General features: G+C 38.0%; 1 protein-coding gene across 1 annotated transcript; it reads right to left on the bottom strand.

The window, feature by feature from the left end:
• PYGO1 (pygopus family PHD finger 1) lies at positions 1-27,269 on the bottom strand. The gene is made up of 3 exons (XM_027553936.1): positions 26,969-27,269; positions 9,109-9,194; positions 1-8,029 (listed from the first exon to the last, which is right to left on the bottom strand). The coding sequence occupies exons 1-3, from the start codon at positions 27,015-27,017 to the stop codon at positions 6,905-6,907; spliced, it is 1,260 nt and encodes a 419-aa protein (XP_027409737.1). The 5' UTR covers positions 27,018-27,269; the 3' UTR covers positions 1-6,904.
• Between the last annotated feature and the right edge of the window lie 419 nt (positions 27,270-27,688).

Below are 27,688 nucleotides of genomic sequence, written 5' to 3'. Positions count from 1 at the left end.
TTTTTCTCTTTAAAAACTAGCTTTATTTAAAAGAATCTAAAGCATAACACTAACAGGAAACAAATTTACAATACATATTGTTCAAGAAAGCCTGCCATACATAATTTCAACTAATAGTAGGTCTATATACTGGTAAATAACATTATACAATGCACAAATGACATTTAGCATGATCCCTGAAAAGAACAGCCAACAATAACACAGACTGTTTTGATAGAACCTCTACACATCTTACTACTTACCTATAGAATAAAAAACTAAAATGTGGAAGATAAGTTAAACTCCAATTTTAAAATTCTAGCAGATGTTTAAGGAAAAAGAATAATAAGGAGGAAATTAGTATCTTAAAAAGAGAAATGAAAACTGGCTTACCATTATTTACAGTAATTATTAAAAAGTATTCAGAATTGAGAATTATTTGGTTTACTAGTTGGAAGCCAAACTGCCCATTATCTACTGCATTGAGTTACCAAGCCAATTTTCTCTGAAAACTGTAACCTGCATGTTAACTACATAAAGAAAATAAACAATTTGGAGGTAACCTAGTCATTTCATACTTTATTCAAATTTTTCCACAAAGCAATTCATGAATCATTTAATATGAGTACTTCTTTAAAACTCTATGATTCAAATAGAAATAGATCCAGTTCTAAAAGACTGTATATGAAGTACCAGGAAAAAAAAAAACATGTAAAACTAAAATACAAAAAAAAAAAAAAAGAAACCCATGAAAACACTGAGTATTCAAATAAAATATAATGGGATTATGACACAGTATGGCATCTGGAATTTTTTTTTAAGTAACTGAGATTCATTGCTATGTCAGTTCTATCAATAGCTGACAATCAAATGTATGATACATACCAAAACAACCATGCCAAAAATGACAACATCAGTAGACATTAACCTTGTAATATACATCACTGATATAGTAAAGTTTTATCAATCCAGGATAGTTTAAATTGATAAAAGTCTGAAATTTTGAATATTTTAAAAAGATATGCAGTTTAAGCACTCACAAGCATTTTTTTTCTGTTAAGTGTGTAATTTCAAATATGCAAATCTGCAAGTATTATCTATTACAATTCTTTTGGGTACTTGGTTTGATGACAAAAGAATGCTTTTAAACTAGTATTCTGAAATAAATGCTTATAAAAAGCTAACATTTTTTTCAAGATTAAACATTTTTCTTTAAAATCTTATTATTTTCATTAACAAATCTTTTCATCAGAGTACAAACACCAATCAAGCCTTGAATCAATGGTTACAAATTCTAACTAGAGGCATTTCATGTTATTTTAATAAATATTTTCTCAATAAATGAAGATTACTATTACTATTTATTTTGATTATGGTGGAGTGAATGATATCTTTCTTGGTTGGAAGACATTAAAATAAGTTCAAAGTCTAGTATATAATGATATAGGCTAAAAAAATCTAATATGCACTGTCAGTTAAGATAATTCCTTAGTAAATTATAACTGTAAAAGGAAGATCAAATTTTTAAAAAGTATTTATTATGAGTGCTTCTAGGAACTGCCAACACCAAATTTTATTCCTCTCTTCCATTTCAGACATCAGGCCATCTATTAATACTAACCCATAAATACTGATGTCTCACATACTTCATAGAGTAGCTTAAACATATCAGCATAAGAAATAATTAGTATTACATAGTAATTTCCTTTGCCATAGGAATAAATGTTGGACAAAGTCTGGAAACATTTTATTTTCCAATTTGAATTACAGTAATTTTGCCACAGATCACAGCACTAGTGCATGTGTTACTTTAAACATGCTCTAAGAACAAAACAAAAATTTACTGCAAAAATACATGTCACCAATGTGGAACACACTCAGATTTGTATAAAAGTACTGAACTAATATCCCAAAAAGAGGTATATGTAAGCAGTACATAAGGAAGAAATAGTTTTAATATGAAACAGTCATTTAAGTCACATACATCATGATAAGAAGCAGGACTTTCTTTTATAAAAGGTATTTTAACTAACAAGCAACATCATCTACATCACCTACAGAACAAGAAAAGGACAGGTATTTAGAATTTTAATATAATTACAAATAATGTGTTTTGACAAAATATGACATAAGATGAAGCTTATCCATTGGCTTTCATTAAGTTTTCAATGAAAATGTCCTTCCCTTTACTTGCCCTAGACCACTTGTCTTGGCAAATACTAATGCCATCCTAGTTCCTTTACTCCAGGGGTGCCTCTAAGCTCCCATCACTGTACCAAGAGTTGGAAAAATACAGATGCGACTTCTATACTACTTTACAGGATAAATGAAATACAGGAAATGGGGAAGTTACTGAAATTTGGAAATAAGAAGGAAATCTCTGAGTTCTGAAGCAGAGAAAAAGTGAAAAGTCTCAAAGGAAACTGGGAAGTACTCTCAAGGTATCGATCTAATAAAAATACTGCTTTCTATGGTGCCTGAAATGTGGTCATATTGCCGGAAATCTAAGATATTAGGATTCATTCTGCATAAAGTCTTTAAAAAATGAGAAATTTAATCCCATATTCTTCACTTTGTTCAAGACTTATTGGAAAACATTTTCCCCTTAAAAATCTAGCCAACCACAGCCAACAAAGAAGTGTGACTTCTGAGGAAAGATATGAAATTTTGAAGTATAGAACATCCAGGAAGGGAAAAGGCAGGTTGGTTTCTAGAGCATTTCACTGGAGAATTTAAGATGGTAGGAGGGCAACTGGGAAACACTCACACCAAAGTACGTAACCTTCCTGTGTCCAATCAGGAAAAAGGTAAGACCGACCTCTCCTTTCTCCTTCCTACATTGATTGGTTCTCCTAAAGAAGGAACACTCAACATGATACTATTGGCTAACTATATGAGGTTTAAATAAGCCTTTATGAGCTTCCCTAAGAATCTAGTCATCTTATAGAGAGTTCTAAATCGCTATTTACAAATGAACTTTGGGAATCTTGATGCTTTTAATTAAAAAGACCTTAAATAACAAGACACTCATGCATATGAAACCTCTATACACTGCAAAAAAGAAATCAAAAAACTCTCTCGAGCTCCCTTTAAAAATCATTGCTTATATATACATATATATATTTACTATTAAATACAATTACTATAACATGTTGAATAGTAAGTACTAGCACTCAGTTTGTTCAAGACAAACAAATTTGGAAGAGTATTAGAAGAAAACTCCCGATATTTACCTGGATGATTAAAGTCAGCAGATATCAGGGTGACCTATTATTGCAGTTTTTTTCCTACCACTAGGAAGAGTTGGGAATCTAAACACATACACACACAAATTGGATTTCTTGTATTGTGTTCATCTAAGAAGAATAAGCACTAGTACAAGAAAATCTTCAGTTTTATGTACATAATCTTCTAGTTTGGATAACAAGAATCATAATAGCAGTACTCTAAAGTATTTCACACACAAGGAAAACACGGATCACAAATCTAATTCTAAGCACTCTATCTGAAGAATAATTTATTTTTCTTTTACAAGCTAAATTATTTCTGTATTAGTGAGTCCAGTAGCATCTGGAAGCAAGTGGTTCAAGAATTCTCTCGTGAAATGAACAAAGCGAGTTCTGAGAAAGGAACTGATGATTTAAAACTTTCTATCAGTAACCAAGTCTTGTTGAGGGAGCCAGCTGCTGACAGCCAGGCTGAACTCTGGCAAAACTTGAGAATGTAGGAGAAACTCCAAGATTTCCTGCTCAACTGCACGTGTGTGTGTCCTTGTATATATGTGTGCATGTGAGATGAGGTCCTTTCAGTGAAGGAAGAGGATTACGCTAAAAAAGGTGTGATGTTACTAGAAGATTATGCATCTCATTCCCTCTTTAAATATTTTGAAATTAGGGCAACTCATCACTTGCATTATGAAAGCCACATCAATTTGTGTAACAGTCTTCTTTGAGTCATATTAGGCAAATTAATATCTGGCCTTCTTAAAGTTCATCACTTCCCTACCAAAAAGCCTCTAGAAAACTTCTGACAGTGTTATATAGACAAATGTAGAACTAGTAAGAAAATTAATTCAAATAGATGAAAACATTCGCCAGTTATGATTACAGTTTGCCTGTAATTCATTGCTGGAATCAACCATGTTTTTTTCCTCTTTTGGATATTTAACAGATTTTTATCTAAGTAAGTTAGGTGTTCTTAAGACCTAAACACATGAACAAATTCACTTGTTTGTAAAATTTTAAAAACAATTATTTGGAAATGGAAAATAAAAGTCACATTATAAATCAAGTATTTTTAGACTAATTTGAGAGAGGTTATTTCCTTTTCACAAAACATTCATAACTAATAAAACTGTAAGCAACAGAGGGCTTTAGAAACTGCTTCTCACCAGTTTTAGCAATGAACACAGCGAGTACTACTGTGTTAACTCCTGAGGACACTGGAAGGTTCTACTCAGTATCTAACTGTACTCAGTCATTTCTTTTTTAATCACCATCTGATGCTAGAACTGGGTTTATAGCATGCAGTGCATTATATCTTAAAAAACAGCATTCATTGGGATTCCAAAAACAACTTAACTAGATCCTTACATATTTAGAAAATAACAAAAGCTACAATGTAAGCAAAATATGATCTTCAAGTATGCTACTGAACAATGTAAGCAAAATATGATCTTCAAGTATGCTACTGAACAATCAAATGTCAAGAGTCAGCCCAATGTACTGCATTTTAATCTGCTTCAAATGGTTAAATTTTCACACAAAGGAGTACCTAGTATGAGAGTTTATATCATTTCCTAGAACTATAAAGATATTTATCTTACAGCTATGCTTAAAATATTTTGTACTCACCTCTAACTAGTCACAGGTAAATGGGAAAAACCTTATATTACCTTGTACCATATGAAATTGCTGTTTTTGTTGGTCACAATTAAAACACTATTTAAAAAAATAAGTTTTATTCAATCAAAATACGCATCATGAGCATTAATAATTTTCTTCTAATAGGATATTAAATATTTCATTTTTATAAAATTCATCATTTGCTATGTTGTATAAATTGTTCAAACCCTCCAATTACCGTTTCTCAACTGGAGAACATGTAGTTTCTTAGAAAAAGCTCCAAACGATGCAAACTACACCAGTTCACTGGATAAAGTTCTGGTGACTATGCTGGAAACGACAGAATCAAATAATTAACTGCTTGGTGGCTTGTGACATGTGATGCCAGTGCTGTCATGTAAAAGTGTCAGTTCATGTTTACTAATCAAAGGGTATATAATCAAAATTTTCAAGCATAATTTAAGTTTCTTGGCAATATTGCTGCTGCTGTCATTTCACCAAGGTTTAAATGGTTGTCACTATCCCTTTTGCAGATCAACACACAGTCTTCAGATTTGGTCACAACAGTAATGATGGTTCAAGTTTGGGAGCTTTACCAACAACCAACCATTGTGTAAATTGCTATCAACTGTCATATAGAATCCTTTTTTTGGGTCACAGGTTTTGATCCACTCCAAAAACAGGTTTCTGTTGTTTCAAATCTTAATGAGTGTACCTTCAACTGTCTCCATTCTTGATCTTCTCTCAAGAGAATACCTTTAAGTCTATTTTTACACTCTCCCCAGCCCCAGCAGAAACTTGTGTCTCCTGCAGGGCCTCAAATGGCTGTCAGTAAGCTCTCACCTTGGCTCTTAATTGATCTTCACTTAAAATGGATTTTGAAGTCCTGTGAGGCTCATTTTTAAATTCAGATCCCAAGAACAAGGTTTTTCAAACCACCACTGAGTAGTTCTTCTGCCAGCAGAGCCCTGTAAGGCCAAATTCATTTTTCTATGTCCCAGTTTGAAATGATATTAAGAAAAGTATTCACAATTCTTCTGAGAATACTGTATTATTTATTTCTCTGGAAAACAATAACAAAACAACTCAATAATCAAGGAAAACTGAAGAGTGAAGAGCATAATATTGTTATATTTCTAAATAAAAGCACAACTAAAAACAGCCTTTATGACAACTCTACTAATCGTAGTCAATTTTCAACTGATCTTACGTTAGCAATTTCATGTGGTACAATCCACAAGTTAATCAACAAATACGTATTGAACATCTACTATATGCTAACATCTGTCTTGTAGCTGTACAAACAGACATCCTGGAAAGACTGACTTGATAATATGAAAGTCACTAATTTCAAGAACACCAGTAAGGGAGGAATCTGGTGTCATACTCTACTATTTGTTAGATGATCCATTAAAATGTATGTTTTCATGTTTTAGCTACATATATTCTTTCTGAAAACACATTACATGGATTCTCAAATATTCTTTGAACTAAATGTTTAATTTGATATTGCCGAAGTTCAGCAGTGAAATACACTTGACCCTTGAACAATGTGGGAGCTAGGGGTGCCAATCTCTTCACTGTCAAGAACTGCATACAACTTTACAGTCAGCCCCCCAAAACTGTGTTTCCCTATCCTAGGATTTAACCAACCAAGGATCATGTAGTACTACAGTATGCGTTTACTGAAAATCAGTGGACGTATGCAGTTCAAACTTGTGTTGTTCAAGGGTCAACTGACACATCTTTCAATGATTTTAACTTTTAAAAAAGTAAAAACTTGCCTACGTTTGCTATACATTATCTTGAAGCTTCAAGAGGCTTTTATGTTTAACAACAGCTAAAATTTATTTGTATAGTACTTTCTAATGCACCCCCATATACATTATTCTTATTTATGATAGCAAACAAGACAATACAAAATACGCACTAGCAATGAAGTGGAGTATTAATAAAAACTAAAAGGTAAATAATCTTTTCATGTATGCATTTTAAAAAATTATGTAAAACATTAACATCCTGTGTCACTGACCCTCTGTAATACACAGAGGGTGGGGAAACACTGAAGTGAATGCCTGTTATTAGCCATCACTGCCCACTGCAGGTGGACCGAATGTTTCTCTAGTGCGCATTAACTGGACATCTTTGTCAGCCATACAGGTATCACAGCCCCATACTGCTGACGCTTCTGCTGTTAGGAGGCCATAAGCTGTTTCGGTCATTCCAGTGCAGATCCGATGAAACCATTTCTGACAAGAGGCTTCACATAAGATGGCATCCTGATCATCATTCACTTCATTTGTACAAATTCCACAAGGATACACTGGGTCAGAAGAAGAATGCCCATGACGGCTTGGGTGGAGAGCGGATTTATTGCTTTTCTCAGTGGTGCATGTATCTGTGGCACCTCTAGGCTGTCGTGGTTTACTCTGTGTCCCATTTGCATGGCTGTTGTTTGTAGCTTCAGTGCTACTCGAACGGCTATTCTCTTGACTGACGACATTGTTTCGATTCACATTTTTTAATTCAATATTACTCTGATTCACTGTGTCATCCATGTTTAAGTGAGGTGGATGAGCAGAGGAGTTTTGATTTGTGTTTTTGGTAGCTCCTTGACTAAAGTCTTGTTTTGGGGGTGGTGCTTTTGCTTGACCAAAAGTGTTTGGGGGAGGGATAAAAGAATGATTAGATTCTAACGGAGAACTAAAATTGGAATTACTTGCAGGGACAAAGTTAGATGCCAAGTCAGGGTTAGATACTTGGCTAGCATTCTGCGGAGGAATCTGATTGAAGTTTTCAGCAGGATTTTGTCTAAAATGTTGATTAGGCATGTTAACATTCTGAGTCAGTGCATTATTGTAAGATGGATTTCCAAAACTTGAATTATCATGTGGCCCAAAGTTAAAAGCATGAGGTCGATTAAAACCCATGCCCAAAGGATTCTGAGGAAATGGGTGTGGCTGATTCCTGAGTGAGTAAGGACCACAGTATGGGGAAGACATTCTTGGAGGAACGTGAGGTGGCATTCTGAATGTGCTGTAGCCTCCAAAGCCAGGATAACCAGGGCCAAGATACGGATTTGATGAAGGTAGTGGTTTATAGGAAATAGTATTGTAGTTGTCATCAAATGGATTAGCAGCCACTAGATGGTCAGAGTTTGGATTCGGTGGCGGAGCATACTCAGACAATGGAGGAAAAGAAGGCCCCTGAAATGAGAATGTAAAGTGAAATACATGTTTTTGATCAAAGAAGTCATAAATGTTAACATTTATGAACCCAGGTTTTAGTTAAATTTCTTTTGAAATTTATGAAATTTTAATTTATGAAAATTTATGAAAATTTAATTCTTGACCTTTCAATTCCAAAAAACGTTTATATTTAATTATATTTAATGATAAAAATGTGTAGGTTTCTTTCATTTAGGAAAGGAAATATGGTATTTTTTTTTTAGCTCAAATCAATTATTTCAAACTCTAGATGTATTCAGTCTTCAAAAGAAGCTTCATTACCATAATTTTCATTTAATATGCTAGCCTACAACTATAATCTTTCACTTAAAATTTTAACTAAAAATACCTTTATGCCTCCAAATAGCTATAAAATTAAATAACAGTAAACAGGACCTAATTTTTTTTTTCCTGGCTAAATTTCAGGGAGTAGCTACTGAAGTAGTCCCAAAGCACTACGTTCTAGACCTCAGACTAGAAAAATTAACTGCCAGTTTTAGTCACACTGCAAGTTTAACAGTGTAGCCAAAATGGAAAAAAGTAAAATGTACACACTTCATACTCACTTGCAGTCTTTACAACAAAAAGAGTGCTTCAAATTTATAGAGGATAAATCCAAGAAAGTCAGTGTTTATAAATGTTTATTACGACCAAAGATTATAGACAAAAGATGCTTTCTGCTTCATGTTATGTACATACATACTGATTTATTATAATAGTTGAACATTACTCCAGGTTAAACTTGTGTCCATGTATTTTTAAATCTTTTCATAAAACTACAGGCATCTATTCCTTTGAAGTTAGATTTAAGAATAAGCATTTTAATTTATTTGCCTACATTTCCTTCTTGCAGTATTCACTCTAGGCCTACAGTCCAATAATAGCCATGAGTTGCAGAGTAAAAACTAAATAAATGAATAAAAGTACAATCACTGCAGAATTTACTACTAGGTTCAGAATGAGGATAGTAAACAAAATCCAAGACCAAAGTTAAATTTACCTGATAGCGTGATCATATCAGTGAAGAAAAACTGTTAACAAAGAAAATGCCAATTTACCTGTGTATTTGTCTTGCGTTTTTTCTTATCTGGGCTTCCTAGTTGCACACCTGGTCCTCCTAACCCATCCAGTCCACTATCACCACCTAAAAATAAGTAAATACATCCAAATAATATTTCTATTCATAAGTGAAATTTTATATCTTTTATACCATTATAGCTACCTGTTAATATGTTTTCTATTTTTATTAGATAAAAGTAGTATTAAGCTTTTATTATCTTTGTTCTTCAAAAAGCCTTCCCCATAATCTCAGCCAGAGTCATTCACTTCTACTCCCACAGCATTGTTTTTTAATTTTTTTTTTTTCAGTGAAAAAGTAAGTCTCTATATTACCCTCAAACCTTCAGTCATCTGGTTTCCTATTCCTGAAGCAAACACTGTTGCTAGTTTCTCTCCATCTTTCCAAAGATAATCTAGATTAATTCTAGTGTATCTCTAGGGAGTACAAAAAGGATGCCGTGTTTAGTATAGAACAATGGTTTGTACCTTGCTTTCTTACTTGGAAATCATTCTATGCCATTACATATAGAACTGTTCCATTCTCTAACAACTGAGTAGTATTTCATAGTATGATTATACCATAATTCATTAAACTAGTCTTCTCCCTATTGATGGATTGCAATTGTTTCCAAACCTTTGCTTTTCTGCAATGAAAATCCATGTATAAATGTCTTTACACTCATGTACAAGTCATTCCTAGAACTAGAATTATGGCATCAAAGGCATATGCCTTTTAATTCTGAAAGGTATTATCAAAACACAACAATGAATGTGGGCATGATTTTCTCAATCAATTAAAAGCAAAAGCTTGACTATGTTAAAAAGTAAGTTTATCAATGGAACTTTTTTCCATTAAAAAAGCACATTTTTTATTATAGAGAATTCTGAACATATACAAAACTGACAATAAAATTATGTACACATATATGTAGCCATATAATACATATTTATAACAGATTAATAAATAAATTCAATGGGTTGACAGAAGATTTTAGGAGACTTGCTCATACACGTGGATTCTAAGAAAGAGACACTTAAACTGACACCTAAAAGATGACAAGAAATCTCTCATCTGAAGAGCAGAACAATAAGCCTGTAGGCAGAGAGAATAAATAAGAAAGGAGCACAAATGTGTCTGAGACATTTAAAAGAGGCCAGTGTGTTAGGGGACTCTGGAGAGTGCCTTCAGAAGAGGCTGAAGAGACAGGCAGGGACCAGATCATTTTAAAGTGTTAATGGACTGATTGCTGTATCCCCCCACAATTCCTATATTGAAGCCCTAACCCTAATTTGAGAGTATTTGGAGATGAGGGGTTTGGGAGGTAACTAGGGTCATACTAGGTCACAAGGGTGGGTCCCTTATAATGGGATTAGCAGCCTTAGAAGAAGAATAAGTGATTGTCCTTGCTCTCTCTCCCCTTCCCTTCCTTCATCCCTCATGCATACACTAGGAAAGACCACGTGAGGACACAAGAAGATGGGCATATACCTACAAGCCAGGAAGGAAGCTCTGACCAGGAACTGACAAACTGGCTGGCACCTTAATCTCGGACTTCCTAGCACCAGACTGTGAGAAAATAAATTTCTGTTGTTTAAGCCCACCAGTCTATGGCATCTTGTTGTGGCAGCCCAAGCTAACTGAGATATAGAGCCTTGTAGTTTATGATAAGGAATCAGGATTATATTTGGAGAACAGTGGATGATCATTTAAGAATTTCAAACAGGAAAGTAACACGATTTGTGTTTTTAAAAGATTACATTAGCATTTGTGCTGAGAATAAATTGGTAATGAGAATGAGGTCAGGAGCAGGGAGACCTGTAATGATATCTTTACAACAGTAGCTCAGGGAAAGAAATGGTACATAGCAATAAAGAGAAATCAGCATGCTGGCAATAGTCCCACACATAACAAAATGCAAAGCAGATTTCTGTAAGGGCTATTTAGAACAAGTTTAAATACTGTGGAGGTAAAAACTATGACAAATAACAAAATTTTAGTAAGGATTCTGGATGTTAAATTAATATTTAAACACCAAAAGCTTTCATGTATAAAAACCACAACTAATTAAAAGATAAAGAAGAAGAAAAGTTTTCATTTTCAGGAACAAAACTAAACTAAAATAACTAGCAATAAACTTAAGAAATGCACAAGACCAGTATGAATAAAAACTTTTTAAAAGCCCTATTGAGGGACAGAGAGGAAGTCTTCTAATGAGTGGAAAGGTACTCCCTGTTCTGGCTAACCATCTGGAACAAAATAACACTGTTTTTCTTTAGAGCACATATTATCCCAGGTAGCCTGATTGTGCCCTCCTCAGAGACATCAGCACTGAGTCACTAGTCCCATCCTCTAACCCCATGGGCATTTATACCAGCCTAAGCAGCACCTCCTTCTCAGAGACCGGAGTTTAAACTCCACAGGGTCCCTCTTGTGAGTGGACATGTTTTTATAATTCCAACGTGTTTCCTATGTCCTACAGCCATGAGGACATGCGGAGCTTCTTCCCACAGTTGTTACCTCTGTAAAATCTTTAGTATTCCATTTTGCCAGTTTAATATCTGTTAGCAATACTTTATATCAAATTCTTTACATTAAAAATAATTGGTATGGTTTCTGCCTCCTGACTAGACCCTGACTGATACATACCTCAAACCCTACCAGCCAGAAACTATCATTACTCATAAGTTAACATCAGTCCAGACTTTTAGCTTACTACCTACCTACCTACTTTCACTCCTGTGTATAAACACTGATAGTAATATTTTTACAAAAATGGGATATATTTAAATAAAAGCATTAAATGTCAACTTATTCAAATTTAATAAGGAAAAAGAAACAAGTTAAAATGATGAATATGCTAAATGTTTCTTCATCAAAAGAGAATTCTCTAAGGCTGCTGCTGCTGCTGCTAAGTCGCTTCAGTCGTGTCCGACTCTGTGCGACCCCATAGATGGCAGCCCACCAGGCTCTGCCGTCCCTGGGATTCTCCAGGCAAGAACACTGGAATGGGTTCTCTAAGGCTAAAACATCAATAAAAACATTAAATAAAAAAACATTAAAAACATGGTTTTTCTTTTTTCTTTAAATAATGTTGACACTTCCTTCATTGAAAGTTGAGGACTATAAATTTTTACTTTTTCCTTTTTGTCCTGTAGGTTATGGTTTCTTCATCTTCTGCATGCTGTTTTTCTTTTTCTTCACTATGTGTGTTAGTTCATTAGTTTGCTATAGCATGTCTGAGTAATTATCATGCTTTTATTTTTACCCTGTAACTTTGCCCAGACCTTTTAAACTCTGATTTAATGTATGTGACTTTGACTCCCTTTTATTCTTATCTAAGGTTGTTTGCCTGGCTTAGGTGGTTTTCTTGGCTTATGTGGTATGTATCTAATCATATGATGTTTTTCCTTTACATTATTTTAATGTTAAACCTAGCCTGACATTCCTAGAATAAACCCAATATGAATGTTACATTTATTAGACTGGATATTCTCTTTAAAATGTTTGCCTATCTTAGTAAGGTTGTTAACCTCTCGTGTTTCCTTGAAACATCCAGGATCTTAATTTTGAGGTTTTGTTAAGTGCATATCTACTTATTTGTAGGGTGCAGTAATCCACTCACATTAGAGTATTCTCTTGTGTTGTCTTATTCACCTTGTATCCCTGAAGACTTCTTTTCTCTCAGAGAGAGTCCTTTAAAAACAACAACAAACCTGTTTTACTCGTTTTTTTTCTCACTCAAAAAAGTGAGACAATAAGAACACTTGTTTAATTTGCTTTTCTCCAGACCTGGGGTTACTAGTGAGCATTCTCAAAATTTTGTAAATCACCAACAGCTCCCAAGAGGAAGGGGTTGTTTTAGAAGCCTAAAACAGTGATCCAGATTTCAGCCTATTCCAGATTTATGTTACTGGGCTGTGCCACTTCCCTTGTTTGTTGCTGACATTTTTTGCCATTTTTTTTTTTCCAACTGTTTTGGTTCATTTCACTTGAAATTTAAGAAGAGACTCTGTAGTTTTGTACTAGCATCTTATCTTAAAGGTTTCTATCTAACTGTATCTATGTTCCTTCACTTAATCTTCATAACAAACCTATGAGGAAAATCATCCTCATTTTAAAAAAGAAACAAAGAGAAATGAAATTGTAAAGGTCTGGGCCATACCTCTGGTAAAAAGCAGCTCTGAAATCTGAAACTGGGATTTGTTTTCTTTTACTTGTAGGTGTGCAATTCAATGGGTTTTTGTTTTGTCTTTAGCATATTCACCACCACCAAGCAGTGTATCTATCACCACTATTTAATTCCAGAACACTATCATCATCCCAAAAAGAAACCACGTACCTGTTAGCCATATAATATGTGGCTCTGTGTTTGGCTTCTTTCACTTAGCATAATATTTTCAAGGTTCAGCCATGTTATTTTATGTAGTACTACTGCATTCTTTTTTATGGCTGAAGAACGTTCCACATTATTTTTATCCAGTCATCAGTTGGTGATCACCTGGGTTGTTTCTATTTTGGATGCATTTATGTGCACTTTTTAAATGAAAGTGTATTTTCAATTCTCTTGGGTATACACCTAGGAGTGCAGTTGCTGAGTCATGATATCTCTATGTTTAACATTTTGAGGAAACACTAAGCTGTTTTCTACAGTGGCTGCATCATTTTACATTCCCCGCCTCTGAAGTCTGAGAGTTCTGATTTCTTCATATCCTCCCCGAGATTTATTTTTTTATTTTAATAGTGACTTTAGTGAGTGTGAAATGGTATCTCCTTGTGCTTTTAATTTGCATTTCCAAAATTACGAATGATGTTGACTACCCTTTCGTGTATTTATTGATCTTCTGTGCAGAAATGCTTTTTCAAGTTCTTTGCCTATTTTTTCACTTAGATTGTCTTTTCTGTTATGTTTTAAGAATTCTTTACATATATATTAAGGATACAAGAGTCTTATCAGATGTAAAACATGTAAGATTTTAATTTTGGTGAAGTCCAACTTATTTATTTTTGCTTTGTTGCTTAAGTAAAACTAAGTTTATTCAATTTCTAAGATATAAGTTTGCCTTCCAGAAATCTTATACATATAATGTCTTCCTCAATGGCCCACAAAAGGCATAACAGTATATACTAACATACTGAACGGAGAAATGTGTTGTTCTTATATCTGAATACCTAGAAATTTCGTGGAAAAGAATAAGCAGTGGGCCTGAGGTCAAATAATAAAGTGATTATATAAACAAATAAAGAGGCCAAACATTAAAGCCCTGTCTTTCCTAATGCTTGTTATGGGTACTTCATTATAACAAAAGTGTAAATAGAAAAAGGTAATGCTTAATAATAAAAATTCATTAATACACCCAGAAAAGATGTCCTTTTCATTATAGGGGACTGGAATGCAAAAGTAGGAAGTCAAGAAACACCTGGAGTAACAGGCAAATTTGGCCTTGGAATACGGAATGAAGCAGGGCAAAGGCTAATAAGTTTCACCAAGAGAATGCACTGCTCATAGCAAACACCCTCTTCCAACAACACAAGAGAAGACTCTATACGTGGACAACAACAGATGGCTAACACTGAAATCAGATTGATTACATTCTTTGTAGCCAAAGATGGAGAAGCTCTATACAGTCAGTAAAAACAAGACGGGAGCTGAGTGTGGCTCAGAACTGAACTCCTTATTGCCAAATTCAGACTTAAATTGAAGGAAGAAGGGAAAACCACTGGACCATTCAGGTCTGATCGAATTCAAATCCCTTATGATTATACAGTGGAAGTGAGAAATAGATTCAAGGGACTAGATTTGATAGACAGAGTGCCTGATGAACTATGGATGGAGATTTGTGACATTGTACAGGAGGCAGGGATCAACACCATCCCCAAGAAAAATCAATGCAAAAAGGCAAAATGGTTGTCTAAGGAGGCCTTACAAATAGCTGTGAAAAGAAGAGAAGTGAAAAGCAAAGGAGAAAAGGAAAGAATACCCATTTGAATGTAGCGTTCCAAAGAATAGCAAGGAGAAATAAGAAAGCCTTCCTCAGTGATCAGTGCAAAGAAAGAGAGGAAAATAATAGATTGGGAAAGACTAGAGATCTCTTCAAGAAAATTAGAGATACCAAGGGAACACTTTATGCAAAGATGGGCTCGATAAAGGACAGAAATGGTATGGACCTAACAGAAGCAGAAGATATTAGGAAAAGGTGGCAAGAATACACAGAAGAACTGTACAAAAAAGATCTTCATGACCCAGAAAATCACGATGGTGTGATCACTCATCTGGAGCCAGACATCCTGGAATGTGAAGTCGAGTGGACCTTAGAAAGCATCACTACGAACAAAGTTAGTGGAGGTGATGGAATTCCAGTGGAGCTATTTCAAATCCTAAAAGATGATGCTGTGAAAGTGTTGCACTCAATATGTCAGCAAATTTGGAAAATGCAGCAGTGGCCACAGGACTGGAAAAGGTCAGTTTTCATTCTAATCCCAAAGAAAGGCAATGCCAAAGAATGCTCAAACTACCGCACAATTGCACTCATCTCACATGCTAACAAATGAATCCTCAAAATTTTCCAAGCAAGGCTCCAACAGTACGTGAACCGTGAACTTCCAGATGTTCAAGTTGGTTTTAGAAAAGGCAGAGGAACCAGAAATCAAATTCCCAACATCTGTTGGATGATCAAAAAAGCAAGAGAGTTCCAGAAAAATATCTATTTCTGCTTTATTGACTATGCCAAAGCCTTTGACTTTGTGGATCACCACAATCTGTGGAAAATTCTGAAAGAGAGGGAAATACCAGACCACCTGACCTGCCTCTTGAGAAATCTGTATGCAGGTCAGGAAGCAACAGTTAGAACTGGACATGGAACAACAGACTGGTTCCAAATAGGAAAGGGAGTACGTCAAGGCTGTACATTGCCACCCTGCTTATTTAACTTATATGTAGAGTACATCATGAGAAATGCTGGGCTGGATGAAGCACAAGCTGAAATCAAGATTCCAGGAAAAATATCAATAACTTCAGATATGCAGATGACACCACCCTTATGGCTGAAAGCAAAGAAGAACTAAAGAGCCTCTTGACGAAAGTGAAAGAGGAGAGTGAAAAAGCTGGCTTAAAGCTCAGCATTCAGAAAACTAAGATCATGGCATCTGGTCCCATCACTTCATGGCAAATAGATGGGCAAACAGTGGAGACAGTGGCAAACTTTATTTTTTTGGGCTCCAAAATCACTGCAGATGGTGACTGCAGCCATGAAATTAAAAGACGCTTGCTCCTTGGAAGAAAAGTTATGACCAGTCTAGACAGAATATTAAAAAGCAGAGACATCACTTTGCCAACAAAGGTCCATCTAGTCAAAAGCTATGGTTTTTCCAGTAGTCATGTATGGATGTGAGAGTTGGACTATAAAGAAAGATGAGCACTGAAGAATTGATGCTTTTGAACTATGGTGTTAGAGAAGACTCTTGAGAGTCCCTTGGACAGCTAGGAAATCCAACCAGTCCATCCTAAAGGAAATCAGTCTCGAATATTCATTGGAAGGACTGATGCTGAAGCTGAAACTCCAATACTTTTGCCACCCCATGCAAAGAACCAACTCATCTGAAAAGACCCTGATGCTGGGAAAGATTGAAGGCGGGAGAAGGGGACGACAGAGGATGAGATGGCTGGATGGCATCACTGACTCGATGGACATGACTTTAGTAAACTCTGGGAGTTGGTGATGGACAGGGATACCTGGGTCCTGCAGTCCATGCAGTTGCAAAGAGTCAGACAAAACTGAGCGACTGAACTGAACTGAACTGATTAATACATTAGTCTCTTCTGCTGCTGCTGCTGCTAAGTCATGTCAGCCATGTCCAACTCTGTGCAACCCCACAGACAGAAGCCCACCAGGCTCCTCTGTCCCTGAGATTCTCCAGGCAAGAACACTGGAGTGGGTTGCCATTTCCTTCTCCAATGCATGAAAGTGAAAAGTTGCTCAATCATGTCTGACTCTTAGTGACCCCATGGACTGCAGCCCACCAGGCTCCTCCATCCATGGGATTTCCCAGGCAAGAGTACTGGAGTGGGATGCCATTGCCTTCTCTGAGTCTCTTCTAGTACATATAAATTACCTTTTCCACAGCATTATTAAGACTACTGAATAGCTGTAACTTTTTCTATTAAAATACTGTAATTTAAAGATGAACAAAATCTACTCTATCATCTCTGTTCACTTTCTGAAACTTTAATAATAATTTCTATATTTACTATAAGGCAAAACTCTGACATTTGGAATCATTTAAATAAATTCCATATTTTCAAGTAATCTGTGAGCAAAGCCATCTAAAATTCTTTTTTGAAAACTGAATTTTATAGTATTACTTTTTTATTTAAGAGTCTAATATTTTCCTCCATAAAACAATCCTTCAAGTTCCCACTGGTCTCTGTTGCCCCACTGATTATTCATCTAAAAAGTTAATGAGGCCATTTCCAATGGCTTGACTCTTGGCCTTACCTAGGTCCCTCCCATCACTGTCTCTAATAATGCTGGTTCTGTCATCTCCATGATATAATAAGTCACGTTAAATCAGATTAATGCTCATTGGGGCTAATTAGAATATAAGCTACCAAGAATTTCTGTAATTATTACTCCTTAGAAATGAAGCTGCAAGGCCAAAATCCCTAAGGAGGGAAAGTAGTGATTATAGAGGTAGTTATTTAGGTTATCTTAATAACTTGATGCCAGAGCTTCTCTCTATCTGCTCTACACTCTTCAAGGGAAACCATGACCATTTCAGCCAGAAGTTGAGAGCTGTGGGGCACAGAACCAAGAAAAGGGAACTTTCAAAGCTTGTTGTAACAATGGCTACTCTGATCCTTTTGTTAATTCTTGAACTTCTTAATCTTATCTCTTCACTCCTACCTGCCCAGTGCCCTCCGAATGCACAAGGGGCAGAGAAGTTGGAAGGAGTGATGTCCACAATAGGGAAAGAAACCTCTCTCATCCTAAGAAAGTAAAGGAATTTAATCTATATATTATCACCCTTCATTATGTCAATCAATCTCAATTAAGCAAAATAAACTTTTACCTTTTATGTAGATCTGGAAGCTTATTTCTCTCCTTATCATCTTAGGGGAGTTTCCAACCTATTAAATGAAGCTATTTTTTCCCATCTAAAGACTCTACAAATTAATGATTTTTATATGAAACTCATTTATAAGGATAAAATCATTTATTTGTATGTGTTAGTCACTCAGTTGTATCCAACTCTTTGCAACCCCACGGACTATACCCTGACGGGCTCCTCCATCTGTGGGATTTTCCAGGCAAGAATACTGAATCGGGTTGTCATTTCTTTAACAAGGGGTCTTCCTGACCCAAGGACTAAACCCGGGTCTCCTGCATTGCAGGCAGACACTTAACCATCTGGGCCACCAGGAAAGCCAAAGTGAAAGTGAAAGTCGCTCAGTAGTGTCTGACTCTTTGCAACCCCCATGGACTACACAGTCCATGGCATTCTCCAGGCCAGAATATGGAGTGGGTAGCTGTTCCCTTCTCCAGGGGATTGTCCCAATCTAGGGATCAAACCCAGGTCTTCCGTACTGCAGGTGGATTCTTTACCATCTGAGCCACCAGGGAAGTATTTGTAAGCACTTTTTATTTCTTAAAATCAATTTTTTCCCTTTTTAAAGAGTGGATTATTTACTTTAGGCCTCTTATGGTTTTTTCTTGGTCTAGGTACAACTTCTTTATTCTTTAGGTTTAAGACTCAATCTATTTTGGCACCAAGTCTTTAAAGGGAACATTATTCTTGTACACTAGATATGAGTGTGCCTCCTATATTTTAAATTTTCTTTTATTAAACTCATTTTATTCATTTTATCACATTATGGTTTGGTATGTGATAGTAACTGTTCTTGTAAGTAATATGACTGCATTATTTTAAAACATTTTTGTTGTTCAGTCGTTCAGTTGTATCCAACTCTTTGTGACCCTGTGGACTGCAGTATGCCAGGCTTCGCTGTCCTTCACTATCTCCCAGAGCTTGCTCACACTCTTGTCCATTGAGTCAATGATGCCATCCAACCATCTCATCCTCTGTCACCCCCTTCTCTTGCCCTCAACTTTCCCAGCATGAGAGTCTTTTCCAATAAGTCGGCTCTTCGCATCAGGTGGCCAAAGTATTGGCGCTTCAGCATCAGTCCTTCCAATGAGTATTCTAATATTTTCCTTTAAACAGACCTGCTTCAGCATTATTCCAAGTGTGTATTTTAAAATGTGAATGAATTAGAATAAGTATGTACTCTAGACCAATTTGACTCAAACCAGGTTTTGCCCTCCGAAATACTTATGTTGAAATCCTAATCTCAGTGTGATGGTATTAGGAGGTGGGGTCTTTGACAGGTGATTAGGTCAAGTGGGCTCTGTCTGCCCCTATGAAACAGACCTAGGAGAGTTTCCTCACCCCTTTCCATATTAGGACAGAGTAGGAAGACTTGTCTATGAACCACAAAGTGGGTCTTCACCAGACACCAAGTCTGCTGGCTCCTTGCTTTCAGATTTTCTAGCTGTCAGAACTGTAAGAAATAGGACTTCCCTGGTGGTCCAGTGTTTAAGAATCTGCCTGCCAAAGCAGGGGACACGAGTCTGATCCCTGATCTGGGACGAATCCACATGACTGCAGGGCAACTAAGCATATGCACCACAACTACTGAGCCTGAGCGGGGTGACTACTGAAGTCTGCGTGCTCTACAGCCTGTGCTCTGCAACAACAGAAGCCACTGCAATGAGAAGATGCACACTGCAACTAGAGTAGCCCCTGTACGCCACAACTAGAGAAAAGCTTGTGCACAGAAACAAAGATCCAGCACAGCCAAAAATAAGTAAGTAAATAAAAGTTTTTTAGAAAAGAATAGTAAGAAATAAAATATCTGTTGTTTACAAACCCCCGCGTCTATGGCATTCTGTTACAGCAGCCCAAACAGACTGAAACAGTACCTAATACACTGCCTGGCACAGAGCAGACCCTCAATTGCTAGTCCTCATTTTGTTTCCCTTTAGACTAAACTTTATCACTAGCGTACTTCACTTCCGTTTCTACAGTACTTAACATCCTATCAATATCTAATAACCAGCAGTGACGACACAATCACTGGACACTCAAATATCAGTTTTTCGTAACAGCACAGAAATCTAGCATATACTGTCAGTTGGATGTGAGCTTCTTAGCTAAACAGCTTTATCTTCACCTGAAACATACACTTTAATAATACTGGTCTCTACCATGGAATGGAAACATTGTGAATGCGTGAATATAGTGTTACATGAATTCCATCAAGCATTTGGCAAAACGGCCGTATATGACTGAAATGAAAAACACATTATTTCCTTTTCAAATGCAAGGCAGAAAGTGTCCACTATATGATGCCTCAAATCTATATCAATCTGGGCATGTAATAAATATTAAACTCAAGCCCTCAACCTCAGTCATTTAAGTTTTTAAATATTTGTGGTTCCTGTGCCAGCTGTTCTCCCCAAACTAACAATCTTTGCATTACTGTGGTGCAGTTTAAGGCTGCTCACAAAGGTAAAGCTTAGAAGGGTGGGTAGATGGTGTCCAAGAGGAAAGCTGACTCTATACAATAACACCTCTAATAATGGGAGGTCTCAATGGAGCTGATGCTTTGAAGATGGGTATCGTAGCAAAGTTAGGAAAAAGAAGAGGACATGCCTAGCAGAAGGAACAGAATGTGCAAAGAAAAATGTAAAGGCAAGAGAGCTCATGACATCTAGAGAGGAAATGTGAATATTTCAGAAATGGAGCATGGGAGACAAGGATGAACATGTCATGAATATGAAGGATGGAGGACTAAGTGGTAGGCCTGGGTCAAATAAGAAGATAGGAATGTTAGATTGGGTCAACATAAGAAGGTTGGATTTTCATCAGAAATGCAACGGGAAACCAATGAATTTTACAAAAAAGAGTAATGTGACTAAACTGTGTTTGGGGAGCACTATGTGGCTAGGATTTGAGGCCCCAGAATTTACATTCTAGCTTTGCCACTTACTGGCTGGGTAGACTTGAATATGGGCTTCCCAGGTGGCACTAGTGGTAAAGTTCCTGCCTGCCAATGCAAGAGACACCAGAGGCGCAGGTTCAATCCCTGGGTCAGGAAGATTTCTTGGAGGAGGAAACGGCAAGCCACTCTAATATTCTAGCTGGGAAAACCCCGTGGAGAGGGGAGCCTGGCAGGCTATAGTCAATGGGGCCACAAGGAGTCAGACATGACTGAAGCAACTTAGCAGGCAGACTTGAATATGTTACATTACCACATATTGCTAAACCTCTCTGAACATCAGTTCCTCAACCGTAAACCTAGAATAATAATAACATAACTTACAGGGTTATCGAGATGATTAAACTACTTAGAAAACTGCTTGGTAAGTACTTAATAAATGGCAGTTATATATCACCAGCAGGAAGTAGCAATGTGGAAAATGGGTTAAAAAAGACAAAATGGGTCACTGAAACCAGTGACAGGGTTAGTGTAATAATCAGAGATAAGCAAAATCTGAACTAAAAGAAGTAGCTGTGGAAAGACTAGGAGATGACAAGTACAAAACATACTAAAGAGACAGAATATCTAGGACTCTGGGACAGTGCTGAGTTGCACTGGGGGATGGGTTTGGGTTACTAAATAAATGATCTTTATCAAGTTAGGGAATATGGGAGGAAAAGCATGCTGAAGGTCTCACAGACACCTTTCATTCCATTGTTAACAACAAAACCCATTTATCGCTCCCTCATCAATTATTCTTTTATATATCTGTGACACCATTCTCTTCTGTTTTTCTCTATCTCTCTGGCTACTCCTTGGCATTCTGTTTTTCAGCGCCCTCTTTTCCCTCTTATCTCCTAAACATTAGTGTTCCCAAAGTTGCTTTCCTCAATGCTTTTTTCTTCTAACTTTTCACTCTCTTGGGCAAGCTCATCTACTCCCAAGGCATCAAATTAATATTCACATGTTTACTGATAACTTCCAGATCTCTATTTCTGGCTCAGACCACCCACCTCAGTTCCAAACCATGTATATCCATTGCATACTCTGCAACATCCCACGGGGATACTCATTCAACGTGCTGAAAACCAAACTCGCCTTCCTGACACTCTGCCTAGTCCTTACTTATGCTAATTAAAAAATAAAACAAAACAACGATCCCCCTCAAAATTCTGTCCTTTAGATTTTCTCTCACCGGTTGCTTCCCTCAGTTCTATGACTACGTAAATTATGCTTACTCTTCTATCTTAATCCAAATCTTCCATACACTCCTCTTATCAAGATGGTCTGTATTTTTTTAGTACCGTCTACCATGTATGCTTCTGTGACATTTCTGTGTTATTATGCCACTCTAAAATACATCCTCACCTCTTCAGTGTCATTTCAACTCTGGTTAAAAGCTTTTCACCTGAAGGTTACAGTCTTTTAAAAGCAGATAGCTATTTAATCACTTTTGCCTCATGACTAGTGAAATTTCTACTAAAGAACTATCATTTATTCATAGTCTAGATGGAATTATCTTGATATTATATAGTGTTCACCACAGTTCTGACATGAGTCATATAATGTCAGCTGTCTTAATTTTTCCACACAAAATCAGTAGTAAATCAGACAGAATTGTATTTGAAACAATAAATGTGACATTTATGTAAAAAAAATAGCATTTCATCTGAAATGAATGCTTCAACTCTAAATTTGCTTTTCTTCTTCATTTTCTCTTTAATTCTCTAAGACTAACTCTTCATTTGCATCCTTGATGCTATTCCTTCTCTCATATGCAGAAACTTGATTTATGAGGATAGGAGCCTTGTCTATTTCATGCCCAACTTCCACAACAGCAAGTACCTAGTACACAGTAGATATTTTTTTATATGTACTGAACGCTTTATTAATGAATTATTCTCTTTTTCCGTTGCTTTTTCAGTGTCTCCCGTCTTCCTCTAAATCAGGTCCTTCTGTTGGTCTACTAATATGTCTATTATTGTTCAAGGGAGAAAAAGTAAACAAAGAGAACCCACACAAACTTTGTCTCGACTCTTTTCAATCTATTGGCTACGTATTTCCTTCCGCCACCAAGCTTCTTTTAAATCACATCTTCACCACTTAACATTCAGCACTTTGAAATATGGTTTTCTCCCAAAAGTGCCTTCTCAAAATCATCACTAAGTTCCTAGACCTTCTTCTCACCCCTCATCCTCCTTGCTGCTCTTTCTACATTTAAAACAAAGGAACACCCACTGCTTCTTAAAACTTTCCTCCAGGAGGCCTTCCTTGACTCCCTTAAAGAGGGGTTATATGTTTATTTTTTCATAGATGATCACAGCACTTATCACACTGTTTGTAAATGATTACTTTTCAGTATCCCAGACTACACTAAAAGTTAGTGAAGACAAGCGTTATGTCTTCTTATCAATGTATTCCCATTGTCTACCCAATAAATATCTGTTGAATAAATGAACAAGTATTGTCATCAGAATACTGGATAACAGGACTGTTGGTTAAACTAAGGATGATGGTAACATTTTAAGGGAAAAGGGCAAGTAAAAACTGGTGGGAGAGGCTATGGACAATCTGAAAGCAGCATAAAGATATGAACGAGTTCCTTCATGTATTCACTCATTCATTCATCTAGTATCTCCTGTGAGCAAAGCAGTTAGGGAAGAAAAAGAAAAAGAATCAAGATATTGCACATATCCTCATGGATCTGTCTTTCAATCAAGGGCTGAGGGCTTGGGAGCTGGTAAGAACTGGTAGGAAATATGAGAAAGATACTTGGCCTTTCTAGATATGAACTCTGAATCTAATATTAAAATATCAGGACAAGTTTGGAAAACTACCAGTCCACTTCCTCTGGTCCACTTACCTATCATAACCTAGGTCTAACAACAGCAGTTCTCAAACTTTTGTGTACATAAGGACCCACAGGAGAGCTTGTTAAGGATGCAGAGAAATCTTTCAGAAATCCTAATTCTGTGGGTCCAGGAAGCTACATTTTGTATAAGCATCCTAAGGAATCATGGTGCTTTAGGTCTACAGAGTATACTATTATAAAGTCCTTAAGTCATTCATGTTGTCCTAATTTTGCCATATCTGAGTTATACCTATAATATTATTTTCTAATAATTCTTCTAAATTTAAATATATATATAGGTCTCTCTAGAGATAAACATGTAGAGATACATGTGTAGATAGATATATGTATAGATAGAGATATATGTATAGATAGAGATATATGTATAGATAGAGATATATCTATACATATATCTCTATCTATACATATACAGATATGTAGAGAGATCTATCTACCTATTATGTCTATCTATCTATCGTCTATATCTTAGCCTTATCCTCAGCAAGAGGTTTGATGACTTACACTTTTTATACACATGAAATACATAACCATTAAAAAGTCTGCCTATGTATATCAATGGATGGAGAAACAGTTTGAGAAGCAATGTTCAAGAGATTATGTTCTGCAAACACCACATTCTTATAAGCAGTCAGATGACATAAATTATAACCAAAAGCTTCAGGGCAGTGAAGTTCAGCAGAACCGTGCTTCAGAAGAGCTCAGGTAGATATACTGGTACCTTTTATGGATTATAAAATAATTTTAGAATGCTTTAAAAATTAATGTTCTAATTAGTACAAAACGACTTATTATAAAAACTCCTCTTCGTATCAGCTTTTTATTTTAAAAAGTGCTTTGTCTTATATTCTGGTACTTAACTCTCACAGTATTCTTGAACTGATACCTGAGTGAATTCCCAACATCTAAGTTAAAACCAGCAGTTGTAACAAAGCAAAGATAGATTTGTGCTCTTGACCCACAATGACATACCCATCAATTTTATTTAAAATTACATTTGAGTAAGACTGACAATTGAATTCAAAGGTATAAACTTGATAACGATTTCTTTTCCTTCAAGCCCAAAATAATTTACAATAATAGGCAAAACAATATGGTACACATATCAAAGAGATAACTATTTCAGAAAGTCTGCTTCTTAAAGGCTTTGGCAACTCATAACCACAAAGAGAAAAGAAAAGTTGAAATAGAAAATCTTCACCAAGAGAAAGACTGTGCTGATGTTAAGCCTGTAAAAACAATATTCTGCTCTAAATTATGTTTTTGCTTAAATGTTTAAGAAAATCAATCTCTATCTAAACTCAAGTGATGTTATTTGGATCCCACATTGTCACTGTGTCTCAAGCCAGTTCTACAGATTTAATATCTAGTCACAAGAAACAAAAACACAGATGAATGGCTGCGGTCCTCAGTCTCTACATCACTTAAATCAACTGGAAATTTACCTTACTACTGATTTATAAAGCACTTTATCTTGTTTGGCTGAAAGGTTTATTACAATAGCCTCCTAAGTAGCCTCCCTTGTTAGCCCTTGTTCGCTACAGTCTATTCTCCACACAGCGGCAAGTAAAAACCTAAGTCACGTCAGTCACTCTCCTAGACAAAACCATCCAGCACCTATCTCAGAGTGAAAGCCAAAGTAAAATCTTTCAATGGCTCACAAGACCCCCAATACACACTCACCCTATCCTTCAGCTCAGCTCACACTACTGTCCCTTTGCTCACTCCATGCCACTTACAAGAGTTTCTATGCAGCTGCTTGAGCACACTAGACAACTTCCAGACCCAGGGCCCTTGCACTTGCTGTTCCTCTTGCCAATACTGCTATTCCCACGCCTATCCGTAGGGCTCTGCTCTATCACTTCCTTCGGATCTTTGCCAAACTTCATCTTCCAGGTGAGCCCTCTTATAAATAATCACTACCTCCCCACCCCCATACATACTTTCCAACCACTCTCCCTGCTTTGACCTTTTCCATAGCACTTACCATTTGACATTCTATACCTTTCATTTGTTCATCATTTGTTTACCCCACTAGTTTGAATTCCTGGTGGGTGAAGATGGTCTTTTTGCTTTGTTCACCGTGGTATCCCAGTGTCAAAAACAGTGCCGAGCACAGAGTAGATGTTCAATAAATATTTGCTTAATGAGCAAACTGTATGACTTCAACTTTAGGACTTTCAACCTTAACCTTATTGAACGCTAGAAATAAAGAGCTGGAGGACACTCCCCAAATTTCGAGACGGCACTTGACGTCTGAACTTATAGGCAGTATCTTTTGTCTGGCACACGTTCCCTCTGATATTTCTTAGTAAGGCAGCAGGGAAATTCCTAACTCGTGTGCGAGGAAGAAGCCAGCCGACCGACCGTGTGTAAAACTGATTTGGGGCGACTTGCTTCTTATCCACAAGCCAATAGAGGAAAGCGTTTTCAATGAATATAGTTTCTCCTTTCCTAAGGAAAATAAGCTGCATGTTTGTTGCCTTTTGGAAGGTGGGAAGGGGGCCCGGGAGAGACGCGAAGGCCCGGCACACCTTCTGCAAGAGCGTCAACTCCAGTGCGGTCCAACTTACTTTTTTGTGGGGGGTAGGCACCGTTCGTGGTCTCTGCCGGGGGTGTTTCTTTCTCACCCTCTGAGCTGCCTATTGTGCTGTGTCTGGCCAACGAGGTAAGGTGGGCGAGAAGCGGGGTATGAAGGGATGCGGAGTGCGGCTTCAACTGCCTCCTAACACAAAGTCGGGGCGGCCAGGGCCCGGCGCGGTGGTCCTGCGGGCGGGCGAGCGCCGGGGCCGCGCGCCTTCGACCGCAGCCCGGGCCCCGGGGCGCAGGCGGGACGCGGGCTGCGCGGAGTTAGGCCCGGACAGAGCCCCGTGGCCTCCCGGCGGCCGGGCACGCGGCCCCCGCGCGCCCCGCTCACCCCGCTTCCCTCAACCCGGCGCCCTTCTCGGTTACCTCGAACTCTCTTCAGCGAAATGGGATCCTTCTCCTGTTCTGCTGACATTACAGACCGCAAAGCATGACTCCCCCCCAGGCCGCGGGAATTCGGTCTCTTTGATGCTGCGGCGGCGGCTCCTCCTCCTGCTCGCGGGGCCGCTGCGGCTGCGAGGCGAGCCTCAGAGCTGAGGCGCGGCCGAGGGCGGCAAGGACGCGGGGCGACTTTGCAAAGTTTGGGAGGAGGACGAGGCCTCCGGGCGGCCGGGCGGCGTGCGGGGTCCGGCCGGGCTCAGCGGCGGCGGCGGGAGCGCGGCCTCGGGGCGGCCCCCCGCCCGGGGCCGGCGTGTGCGGAGGACGAGTGCGCCGCCGCCGCCGCCTCCTCCCACTCCTTCTTCGCCGCCGCCGCCGCCTCAGGAGCCGCTGACAGGGGAGGCGGGAGGCGGGCGGTCGGGCCCAGGAGGCGCACTCACAGCGCCCTCTGAGGAGGAGGTCTGCGCTCTCACCGCTCCCGAGTCGCAGACACAAAAGCTCCCAGCCTGGAGCCGCCTGCAAAACCCGCTCTGGGGCGGGCGAGGGACGTGGCGCGGCCCCGCGGCTTCCCCGCCCCGAGCTCCCCAGCCCCGCGCGGGGACGGACTTCGGTGGGGCGGGGGGGCCGCTGCCTGGTCCCGCGGTGCCTCCCGCCGCCGCCTAGCGCTCCGCCTCGGCCCAGCCCCCACGGCCCGCGCGCGCCTCTCGC

This window comes from Bos indicus x Bos taurus, chromosome 10, assembly GCF_003369695.1.
Source record: "Bos indicus x Bos taurus breed Angus x Brahman F1 hybrid chromosome 10, Bos_hybrid_MaternalHap_v2.0, whole genome shotgun sequence".
Classification (NCBI taxonomy): Eukaryota; Metazoa; Chordata; class Mammalia; order Artiodactyla; family Bovidae; genus Bos; species Bos indicus x Bos taurus.
This window is presented reverse-complemented; position numbering and strand designations above follow the sequence as displayed.